The 12699-nt window shown below is 32.3% G+C and overlaps 1 protein-coding gene across 2 annotated transcripts in view; it reads right to left on the bottom strand.

Moving 5' to 3' along the window:
- Nucleotides 1-1431: 1431 nt before the first annotated feature.
- The window catches only part of Syx7 (syntaxin 7), a 24245-nt gene continuing 12977 nt past the window's right edge, over nucleotides 1432-12699 (bottom strand). For both annotated transcript variants that reach the window (XM_088260186.1, XM_088260185.1), the window contains exons 3-7: nucleotides 11783-11942; nucleotides 8543-8630; nucleotides 8337-8467; nucleotides 6494-6649; nucleotides 1432-1538 (exon numbers count right to left, since the gene is read on the bottom strand). In XM_088260186.1, coding sequence (XP_088116312.1) covers nucleotides 1452-1538; nucleotides 6494-6649; nucleotides 8337-8467; nucleotides 8543-8630; nucleotides 11783-11942 — 622 coding nt within the window. In that variant the 3' untranslated portion in view covers nucleotides 1432-1451. The remainder of the gene's footprint in view (nucleotides 1539-6493; nucleotides 6650-8336; nucleotides 8468-8542; nucleotides 8631-11782; nucleotides 11943-12699) is intronic.

Below are 12699 nucleotides of genomic sequence, written 5' to 3'. Positions count from 1 at the left end.
ACCAAAAACTTCTTAAGATATAAAAAAATTAAATCCCAATAATGCTTTATAAAAAGTACATATAAAAAAATCCATGGAATCTTAAAGCATTTGGTATCGGAAACATAATATTATTTCTATCAAATAAAATGATAATGACCGCTCGGAAAAAATAGATGATCAAAGCGCATGTATTAGAAGGTGGCATTCTGAGAAATTTCAAATCGCGTCCACCCTAGAAGTGCATCAAGCGCAGTTCCGGGCCTCTAGGGCGTTCAGTGTGAAGACCATTCTAGACTGGCCAGATATTGAAGCTAAGTAATATATGAATTTGTAGTAAATAAAGAAGATATTGTAAGGTATCAATAATTAGTCCTGTAAACCTATTAGCCAAGCAATGCATTTATATACATTTGATAGTAATAATAAGCTAATAAAACAATATATACATGTAGACATACATAAACGTATAGTAAAAATACAATTATTAGTATCATTATTTTTATAAAGAAAAACATGATTTTTATTTATATAATTATTTTTAGTGATTTAGTAAACAAATTTTTAAAAAATTAATTTGTTATTTTTTATACTATCCTTTAATTTATTGTTATTATTACAATGATTACTGCTCTTATTTAATTTTTTATTATTACTGTTATTGCTTTACACGTATGTAAGTGATATTAGTTGTATAATTAATAAATTGTTATTGATTTTCCGAATACTAAGAAGCCAATATGTTACACGAAAATTATTACTTTCATTTACAATAAAAACCTAAATATATCATGAATTTACAAACATCAAATGAAGAACAACGAAAGGAATCAAATTATACAAAACTTCCTGCAACTATATGTATGTAAAAATAATATCAGAGTAATAAACAAAATACGCTGATGAACCATCTAATAATCACAAAAATATTTACATCAAGAATATATATATATATATATATATATATATATATATATATATATATATATATATATATATATATATATATATATATATATATATAATAAAATTAAAAAAAAAATTATATGTTCGAATTTAAAAAAAATATAAGAATATTTATTTATTATTTATATATATTTATTATTAGGTATGCACGACTGAATGCATATATAAATAAAAATAAAAATTTTCAATTTGTAAATATGCTCTAAAATTTAAAAAATAATATATATATATATATATATTTATTATTATGCACGACTGAATCTAGAAAAACAGGTAAATTCCTTTAAAAAAAAATAAAACTTAAATTCAAGAGGTTAAATCGCAAAAAAGTCAATTTTACAATACGATAATTATTCAAACATAATTTTGTCAAAATAGAAAAAAACTTTGATTAAATACTTACATAAATATTAGATACTGTTGTAAAGGTACAATAGATAATTATGAAAGAATAATATAATATATTATGCTCTTTGATTGATATTATTTGGTTATGAACAAGTTTATTAGTGGTAAAAAATAATGATGGCCAGAATAGCCAAGATTAATGTTACGATTAAGACCAAGTAAATTTTTTTCTTCCTGAGCTTGTTCTGAAAAAAATGAAAAACAAATATGTTACTTTTAAAAAGCGGAGTCGTAAAATCAAAAAACGGGAAGCAAACAACTGTTTGGCTCAGTAAAAACTATATTAAAGCGGATAATTTTTGATTTTAACTATTTTTATTATTTATCGCATGAAACACTGAATTATATACCCTACGGATGGTATATTAAATCTCATCTTGAGATGAAGTATCTATCGTTTGTTATACTAAAGATGATGGCGAAGAAATGCAAGTTTTTTCAGCATTTGTTGGCAGTAAGCGTTTGCCTTTTCTCTTTACAAACAACGCCCACTTTGAGAGAAAAACTTCTCAAACTACACGATAGTACAAGTAAGATAAATCTTAACAAAATTTGTCAGGATTCGAACGGTAATAGCACTATCATTATTATTATTCATCAGACACTGGATTATTCACCCTACAGATGACATATTCATATTATAGGTGTCTCAGCTTAAGATAAAAGATTTATCGTTTTATATGAAAGAATATGGAAATGACGTCTTAGTGAAATCGATATGAAAAGTCTGAGCATCCCAGGGTACGAGCTGGTATTTGGCTGGGAGTTATTATTATTATTATGTTCTTGTTGAGAGGAAAAGACTGTTATTGTTTTATCGCTGTATTGTGACTTGAAAGCGGGCAAAAAGAGCACATCTTGTTCAGAATCGCGGCAGCCATGTATTCGGCAAGCTAAAAGCAATTCCAGATATACAACATCTAAATCACTATCCGTTTTATCCCTATTAAAACTACTTTTAGGGAACTTTTAAGGAACTCTTAAGGAACTTTTAAAATAAGGTACCATTATGATATGGACCATTATATAAAGGTAACATTAACTTACGTTACATAAAGGCAATGTTATCAGGGTCAAGTTTCTATCTAGTCAAATGTTTAATTATAACGCTACTACATAAAAACTAAAAATATGCATATGCCTAGTATCCATAACTTAAAAAATAAAATCTATAGTACTTATGTTTAAATTAATTACTAAATATATACATCTGTATGTCCGAGCCAAAAGTTTGTAAAGGGTAATACGTACAACAATATATGTTAACAACTGCTGCCATTAACCATTTGGCTAGCCCGTATGCTCCACGTGCCTCCCGAGAGCTTTAATTAAGCTTGCCTGTCTCGCAAGGCAACAGATTCCCTCATTTGCAAGCCAACGGGTCCCGTCATTTGCGAGGCAATGGGTCTCCCTTTTGCAAGGCAACAAGTCCCCTCGTTTGCAAGGCAAGGGGTCTCCCTTTTGCGAGGCAACAGTTTACGTCTGACTTGGGCATGTGGGTCTGACTCAGGCGGATACAAAGAAGCTGGCGGCAGTTTGCGGACATACTTTGCTGGTTTAAGAGAAAGGATTTGGAAGAGAAGAGAAGAGAACATGTGTATTAATTAACTACTAAGCACCAAAAATCTCAAAATAAGTTTTATTTACCTTTTTTTTTATTACAAATTCTAGCAATGTTAATTGTGTCGCCTACTTTCAAAATCAGTCAGATCCATGTAAGTCGATTTTACAAAAAATACTAAATTCTCCGGGTGACATTTATGTTTCAAAGATTTGTCTATCTTTTGATAAAATATTATAAAATAGAAAACTTTCCCATTTTTTTAGAATTTTTTTCAGTATTTAAAAAAAAACACAAGACACAAACCGATAATGACGTCATCTTAATTTTTGACCTGTCCCCGCTCTCTGATTGACCGATATGGGTCAGAAGGCTAGTTCCATGAATATAGCGGAATTTGAAACAAAATGCAGTTTTTAAGTATTTTTTAACAGGGCTTTCAAGTTCATAAATATTTTAAACAATAAAACTTACAATTGACATTCAGATAGAGTATTTATTTTAAAATCTTATAAAATTGGATCTGGCAGATCTTGAAAGTAGGCGACACAATTGTGGTTTATGTGCTTTGGAGTATTCAAAAAAATTATGAAATTTGGCTTGATTGTTAGTCTCGGGGTGTTTGGCTTTTGAAATGGTGCATTACATGCTAAACATTGTTAAATGGCGTTGTGGCGTTGCTGACAGTAGCAAGTAGGCTTAAAAAGTTAATGAAATCCGAAAAAGGCTAAAAATCAAAGATAGATATACTTTTGAATTATAATGTAATTCATACTAAAAAAGAAATGAAATTTTAAAAAATTCACTACCAAATTGTAATGTAATTACATAATATAATTTTGTTCAGTCAGTTTGCTTATTTAAGTAGCGATATGTTAGAAATTTTTACGGTCAAAATAATTCATATAACAATAAAATCGTCCGCTACTGTTTCAACTTTTCGGACATTTTGTGGAAAACAAAGTGCTATTTTCACATTGCGTTTTCTTAAAAGACGTGCAAAATCATTTTCGGTACTTACAATCTTAATCAATTCACATATTCACACGAAAAAATGTGACTAAAGGGTTCCTGAAAAATACGTAATACGCAAATACTTATTTTAGCTCCGACACACAGATATATATAGTGAGGTAGGCGGTTGCTTGGTAACTTATAAGATAATATTAAAAATGGGTAAAAAAAAAGAATTCAGCCATTGTGACAATCACAAGAACTTTACACATACCAACTTACCAAACAAATAAAGTTGGATTTGCAGAAAACGAGTTGATGACTCTAAAATTATCTAAAACCACTACCTACAAATTGTTGCAATGTTTATTTATCCGCCTCCACGGTGTAGTGCTTAGCGTGTTAAGCTACCTTGATGTAGGTCCCGGGTTCGAATTCCAGGGGTGGGGGTGTAAATAATTATGAATGATTTTACACTCTAATATTTATTTATTATTACTCTGGACTGGTCCCTGAAGCGCAAGAGTGATCATCAAATTAACTTCTTTTAACCCTTATCCACACCTAATAGTGCATAGGGCACTGCATCATATTGACGCAGTGTCACCTTGATCGTTGCTTACGTGAAGGCAAGGGATCACTCCTGCGCTCGATTTGGACCAGTCCAGGGTAATATTAAATAAAAATCGGAGTATAAAAACACCAATATTTATTTTAATAAACACTCCCCTCTGGGAATTGAATGTGAGACCTCCAGAATATTATCCAAATGCGCTAAACATTACTTTCTGGCGGCGGACAATCTATCTGAAACTATCAACGATCTACACTCAGCGTATTTTTAATCCCTTAATTATTATTTTTAATTCCAATTACTTAACACATTGTTTGCGGAAAACGCTCAAAAGCGTCTTTTACATACTGTTGGTCAAGAGCGGGAGACGCTTATAAGCGTTCTATTCACATACTGTTCGTAGAGCGCAAATAGACACCAAAAAACATTGTTAGGATGGGAGTCGGGTGTTGCGGTTACTTGTGATTAGTACACTGAGGGTCGGGGTTGATGAAAAAACTGCCCGACAACAATGTGTTAAATGAACAAAAATTATTTTTAAAAAGCAAGGTCTAACATCAGTTTTATATTAAAACACTGTAGAATGTGTTTTAATTTACTACTATAAAATTAAGATACTAAAATTTTTGGTACAATTTTTTTAAACATATTTGATATCCAATAAACGCTGAGTGGACTCCATACAAAAAAGAACCCCCGAAATGACTAAGTCAATATCCAAATTTTGCAAGACCTTCTTGAAGGGGAACATTCCTCAGAACATTTTTTTTTTCATAACATATGTAAAATTCGTAACATAAAAATATGGACACCCTATGAACCGAATAGTGGACGAAATGACAAATTTGAAGAAATTTGCAGATACAACTTTATTTGTTGGACGATCTCATATCTATACAATAAGGAATATCAGCGGAACTAAAAAAAAATTATAATAAAAATTTAATTCATCAAATACAATGTGTAAAAATTGTGAAGTAAAAATAATAAAAAAAGTATAAAGTAAATTTACTTTACATGTTTGGATATTGTTTTTTTTTTAAATTTAGCACAATACTTCTTACAGTATTACATTATAATATTCTACTGTGACATTAATGCGGAATATTTTTTTAAAAGTAGTGATAAAAAAATAAAAAAACAATAAAAATATGTTAACATGTCTGCTAATAATAAGTTTGACATTTTTTTTTTTGGATATAATTTTTCAAAATCAAGTTGAAATAATTGTCCTGTTTTTATAAGGTTGGCAATTGGAATCGCAATTTACGAAAAAAAAACAAATTTGAATGTGGTGCAATTCAGTCTTGGTACATATTCTAATGCTGCTGATTCTCAGAAATAGATATTTGATAGGATACAGATGAATTAAGTGAAAAGACACGGAGGAGGAATATAAGATATGAAAAGCAGAATAGCAGCTATGGCTAGCACACTTGAGGTTGCATACCCGTACCTCTTTTGTAAGTTATGTGTACCTCGGGGTAATTCCATGTCTTAAAATCAGTAGTACAATTTGTGTGGTTGGTATAGCACACACAAAATGTGAGATGCGTCAACATATATGTATATCGATTAACATAGTTCTATGTCAATACAAACTAAGACAGGTTAATTGCGAGAGAAAGAGAAAAATAGTTAGTTTTGCTTCTAACCCTTATGGTGCAGAGGGCACTGAATCATATTAAAGTTGTATTATCTTGATTGTTGACAACATGAAGGCATGGTGATCAATCCTGCGATTGTACCCGGGCGTATATCAAATAAATATTATGTGAAAAATCACTTATATTTATTTCAACTCTAATGGGAATAGAACCAGAGTTCTTCAGCACGGTAGCTAAACACGTTAACCACTTCATAACGGAGGCAGACAAAACTGGTTTAATAGTGTATGTATAAAAACTCAAAAAATAATACAATGCAAAAAATAATGCTAAGTCCCGTGATTCCTTATGTCCGATTGAAAACTAGGCGGTAAATTTTGTGTTGCGGCGTCATTCCGGATTAAGCTCCTCCAACTAATTACTTACGCAGGATAAGAACTTTACCTGATAGCTGGAAGTTTGCCGGAGTTGTTCGTTTCCGGATTCAATGTTTCCGGAAGTGGTTTCAATGTTCGCCTCAATCGAATCGATAACTGACGACTGATCGTGAATTATCGAACCGAGTTCCCTGAAGATGTCGTTCACGCTGGTGATGTTCCGCTAGCGGGAAAAAGAAAATTTTATATATTAGCTATTCACAAGCTTCACGGGCATTAAACCCTCTTCAGATATATAATAAAATAACAATTATATAGTTTTTTTCACATTTATTTTATTTGACCAGTGACTGGGTGTCTGATGAGGTTGATAATAGTGGAATCAGTTCACTAGTCAAATTAAATAAATGTAAAAAAAACTACATAGTTGTTATTATTTTATTATATAAAATGCAGTTCCACCAAGAAATGTCGGAAAAAAACTTAAACCCTTTAGATATTGCTCAATTCCCTGGCATAACAAAAGTTCTGTAGCTGATGCCTTACGCTGTTTATATTAGCAGCTACCCCGTCATGCGCTTTATGTAATTTCACTAATTATTCCACATTTTAAACAGCAAAAATTATATTTAAATAGGAAATATTGACGAGAGACTGCATCTTCAAAACGCGTGACTTCCTTAGTAATATAAACTTCAAGATTTTGTAAAATATATCTTTTCAGCGTTTCTCTATGCTGTCGAAAATCAACTATGGACTCTCACCCAAGCGTTTGAAATATGGTGCAATAGAAGAATGCTGTAAATATTGTAGGTTGAGAGAGTTACACATATAGAGATATTTTAAGACACTCGGGAAAAGAAAAGCTAAATGCTTTGGCCATTTTACAATGGAGAGAAATACTTAAAATAAAGCATTTCAATAATAAACAATAAAATATTAATTTATTATTAGAAGAAAAAGTTTATTTTTTAACTTATAATATTAATATGTAACATATTACAAGGCAAAGTGGAAGGTACATGCAGAATGGGAAGATGTATATCCTGCCTTAAAAACTTGAGAGCGGTTTTACTATTTCACTATTTCATTAGGTTTTACTATTTCATTTCAATTCAATTCAATTTTATTCAACAACAAAAAATTAATACATACATTAAAAACAATATTCAAGGCATATTTATTAAATGTAATACGAAGACTTAAAGCTGTAAAAGAATCTTGCTTCTAGAAACTCCTTCGGACACATGGAACAGATCAATATCCAATGTGATAATGTTCAACATAGCAGTAGCTCTTCCTACAGGCATAACCATTGGCAGGTTGTTCCTGTATAAAGGAATGTGAAACAATCTGTGCCGACGCTGTCTTAGGTGACTATCGGGAACATACAGACCTCTGCTCTGGATAATTTCAGGATTATCGATCATACCGCGCAACAATGGATAAAAATGTGTAATCAAATACACATTCTTTCTAGTCTCTAAACAATTATAGCCATACATAACATACCCTGGAGAAACTCGGTCGGGTAGAGCCAAGGATAATAGCCGTAAGCACTAAGTCGCTTTTAGAATGTTGGAGACTAAGTGAAAATTGACATAATGATTATATCGACCATGAGCGTAGAGTGGCACAATAACAAAAAGAAGGAAAATATAGTGGGTGTCCGTAACTATACCCAATTAATTTTAAAAAATTAAAAAAAAAATTAAAACACCCTTTGATTCCCCCAGTAAATATTGAGAGAAATTTATAAATTTATGATATTTACTAAAGTACAATATTCTTGGACACAATCCCTGCAATAGCAGCTGAAATGTCTGCTATCAATATCGACACAACAACATATTGTAAAAATATAAAAGGCAGTGCAAAATCTACAAAATTTGATTGTTAACATATTTTACCTCTAGTTCCAAGATATGCTGTTCCTGTTCTTCAAAGTTCCTTATCTCCAGTTCGGTCGGAATCTGAACTTGTAGCTGGTCCTTGCGATTGCCGGCAGTTTCTAGTTCAATGAGCTCATTTGCGGCATTGGCTAGAAAACAACCATATTCATTTGAACATAAAAATAACACACTTGTATGCCACCACTTTTTTTTATTTTACTTACCCAAGTTGAAGGGATCGCCAGTGTTAGTTTTAGGTTTGTGCCTTCGAACCTCCTCGTTCGTTTTTTGGGCCGCTGTCCTTTGAGCTGCCTGTTTGAAAAAAAATTCAAATAAATAAAAGTTGAAAAAAAAACATTTTGCTAAATGATTTGACACATCCACACATAGCGGACCTTTCCAATAGTGACCATCTCTGATTACTTCACCTATAAACTGCCAATGAATACCCGAGCCCTGCATACCGCCAAATAAACAAATATACATATTATTTTTTAAGTATGTAGCGTCCGCCTCCTTAGAGTAATGGAGGGCATGACGTTATGTACATACCAAACAAACTTTTAAGTGCAAAGGGTGTTAACACACACATGATAGGTATTTCTACCCGTTTGGTCTATTAATGCTTAAGGACAGGAAGGGTATGTTTACCTTCTGCACTGGTATCATTTCAAAATAAGAATAGAAGGAATTATTTCATGTTTTTATATGAATATTATGTACAAATCTCTTTATGTAAATAATTATCAAATCCCGTGACTAGCGGTCCACAGGCGTAAGAAACACCCGTCCAAAATGTGTTAATATTACTCTGTACTGGTGCAGGATTGACATTAGCTTGCCTTCATGAGAGTATCAAACAAGATAACACTGCGTCAATATTACGCAGTGCCTTATGCACCATCGGGTGCAGATAAGGATAAGAGGAGAAATTATTTGACAGATTTTAGATCTACACATATTTATCACCATTCATTGATGGTCGTTTTCAATTTGTATTCTAGGGTTTAAAATCGATCAAAGATCCAGACACTTGCATAAATCTCATCTGTAACAAACACAAGTCGCTCACTCCTTTCAAGAACGTCATAAATCAAAAATTGATAGTTTTCAATTGTACATGTTTTCGGAATGCCCAGAAAATGTACTATATCCCAGCAAAAGAGGCAAATTTTTAACTTAACATTTACCCGCTACAAGGCAGAAAATGTTGTTTTTTGCATTTTGAAGAAAAGGTATTGTTTAATTATTTTTTTAAATATGCTAAATATTTTTCAAATGGACAAAAAACATTCAGGTTTTAACTAAAATGATCTGTTGCATAGTAAATAGTTCAATAAGTGGCTTGATATTTATTTTTAATACATTGTGTTTTATTTTTAAACTTTAAAAACATTCTCCTGAAAAATCAAGTTTTTTGATTTATGATGTTCTTGAAAGGAGTAAGCGAAGTGTCCACACACACTCATCTATAACTACCCAATCTGAATGTAATGTTAGTTAATGGTATGTAATGGACAAATATAATATCAAACGATCCATACGAGTCCTCAAAGCATTTGCGCACTCCCCGTATTTGATCTTTTCTGACCTTGCAGACTGAACGTGGGCTAAATTTAGATAGCATTTGTATGATATATTTTGGCAATGCTTAAATTGCTAATATTTTACCCTGTATCTGCATACATAACAATACGAGCTCTATTTCGTACCATATACAATAATACATATTACAAGATCAAATAATACAAAGCAATTTGTCAATTGGGACAATAAATAATATATTCTTTATGACTGATTCCACTTACATACATATCGCTCACTCCTTTCAACAACGTCATTTATCAAAAAACTAGATTTTTCAGGAGATCGTTTTTAAAATTTAAAAACATAATAGGATGTTTTAAAAATAAATATGAAGCCACTTATTGAACCTTTTACTGTGCAACAGATCTTTGTAGGTAAAAACTGAATGTTTTTTCTTAATTTGAAAAATATTTAGTATATTTATAAAAATTATTAAACAATACCTTTTTTTTTAAATGCAAAAACAACACTTTCTGCCTTGTAGCGGGTAAATATTAAGTTAAAAATATGCCTCTTTTGCTGGGATATAGTAAATTCTCTGGGCATTCCGAAAACATGCACAACTCAAAATTGTCAATTTTTGATATATGACGTTGTAGAAAGGAGTGAGCGATATGTGGTCAATTGATATAAATAACTAACCATAACATAACGCTTTTCTGTAGGGATAGGAAGAGAGGATAGAATGCCATATCGCTCTGTTTTTGCAAACATTCTTCACCTTTTACACATTCATGCATCTGCTCATACATACCCGTCGATTTTTCCGACTCCTGACCTGTCCATGCCCAAATGTTTGAAATACTTGAGCATGCCAAATTTTCCTCGGACTTCCTCTGCTTTTATCTTCGACTACACTCACTTCATATAATTGTTTCATTGTTCTTTCCTCAGCCTTGCATCTTTCCTTAATTCTATTATATTTTTTGTATTAGTTTCTTATTCTTTCTCTTCTATTTGAACATCTATCAAAAATTGTTTGCTGGCACATTCGTCACTATTCAACTCCTTACAGTCTACTTTCAGCCTTCTTTTTCCAACTCCATAACATCCACTTTAGCTTCCGCAGTTAGACTTTTGTTTGCTACAACTGATTTCAGTATGCCATTCATTACGTTTCAGCATTCACACTCCTTTCTAAATTGTAATCAATCCTGTCATCCCTACAAAGCATAAAACTAACTAACTATGATGCCGCATTTCCTCAGGGGTAGGCAGAGAGAATAGAACCCATTTTTGATTAATGTTTTACTTAGTAAATACCAATATTTATTAAAATCTACTGTGACACGTGTTTCGATGCATTCCGCATCATTTTCAAACACCGTAGATTTTTCACAGTGGATTTTAAGAAATAGTGGTATTAACTAAGTAAAACACTAATAAAAAATGGATAGATTTTACCACAAAGTGACTGCTGAATCAATTAATGAAAGAATAGAACCCCACTAACTGTCTTTGCGCACAATTTCACCTCCAACACATTCATGCATCTTCTCATACATACACATCGATTATCCTGACTCCTGACCTGACCACTTTCAAGTATTTGAAATACTTGATCATACCAACTTTTCCTCAGTCTTCCTCTGCTTCTATTACCAATCACATTCGCCTCATAAATTTGTTTTACGATCCTTTCTTTGCTCATTCGATACACATGCCCAAACCATCTCAACACACCATTCTTAATTCCCTAGAAAACATACTTTCCATAAATACAAAATCATTCGTTCTAGAATTCTGCACTCACCACTATTTTACACCTAGATCTACATTCATCTCTTTCGAAAATCACAACTTTGGACTTATTAAACTATCATGAGCATTCATCACATCATTCAGAATAAATATCAAAATAAAAATGGTTGGATTACCTGGAAGACGTGCAGCACGCTCAGGAATTCCTCACTCAATCGGTCCCGGGTCAACTTTTCTTGGTGTGAATCCGGTCCAGACAGGTTCATGGTCATTATCTTCTTCAACAAACCGGAAGTGTCGCGAGCCAGTTGCTCCGTGTAATTTTGAATGGGTTGGCTAAAAATCACAAGAAAAATGAAAACTCTGCAATAGTAGGTTCAACTACGCCAAGTGGCAACTTTGCCACGACTGCGAAATAAAATGAGCGCCCAGTTGGCAAATGGGCTCCCTTTATACGAATTTCGCAATGTCCATATACGGAGATAAACAATTCTTTGTTACAGCGTATTGTGATGCGAGATCAAAGGACAAAAAGACAATAGTCTGCAGCACGAATGACGCAGAAAATATTTAGGAAAAACATCCAACAATTGTGATATTTTAAATACTGGATCAATAGTGTCAAGACCTTCTCAATGACAGTGTTACCGACTTCCGCTGTGCAAGATAATGCCAACTGATTATAATGATGTTTTATTTTAAATCTTATTCATTGTGCATCAATTTGGATGAATTTTTTATTCGAAAAGATGATAGAGGAACATATTGCATTGACAATTTAAAATACTTGTAAATGGACACAGTTAAACGGTTGTTAATGGCGTTTCATTTTCAGATGTAACCTGCAGAAATTATTGATCATCTGGTCCTCAAACTATGGGGTGTATACTCAATCATAAATTGTATAGAAACAGGACGATTACGTGCAATTTTCTAGGATTTGCATTCCAAGGATTGGAATATATTTGATGGGAAACAGATGATACACGCAAAAAAGGATGCAGGACATTACTGGTATATGGGAAAAGAAATGGACGAGGAGTACATAGAACAAAACAGAAGTAACGGGTAGGGCATTCTGGGTAGCATACAG

This window comes from Brachycentrus maculatus, unplaced genomic scaffold, assembly GCF_059751285.1.
Source record: "Brachycentrus maculatus isolate JH-2025_06_01 unplaced genomic scaffold, ASM5975128v1 h1tg000126l, whole genome shotgun sequence".
Classification (NCBI taxonomy): Eukaryota; Metazoa; Arthropoda; class Insecta; order Trichoptera; family Brachycentridae; genus Brachycentrus; species Brachycentrus maculatus.
The sequence above is the reverse complement of the archived record's forward strand: the minus strand, read 5'-3'. Positions and strand labels throughout refer to the sequence as shown.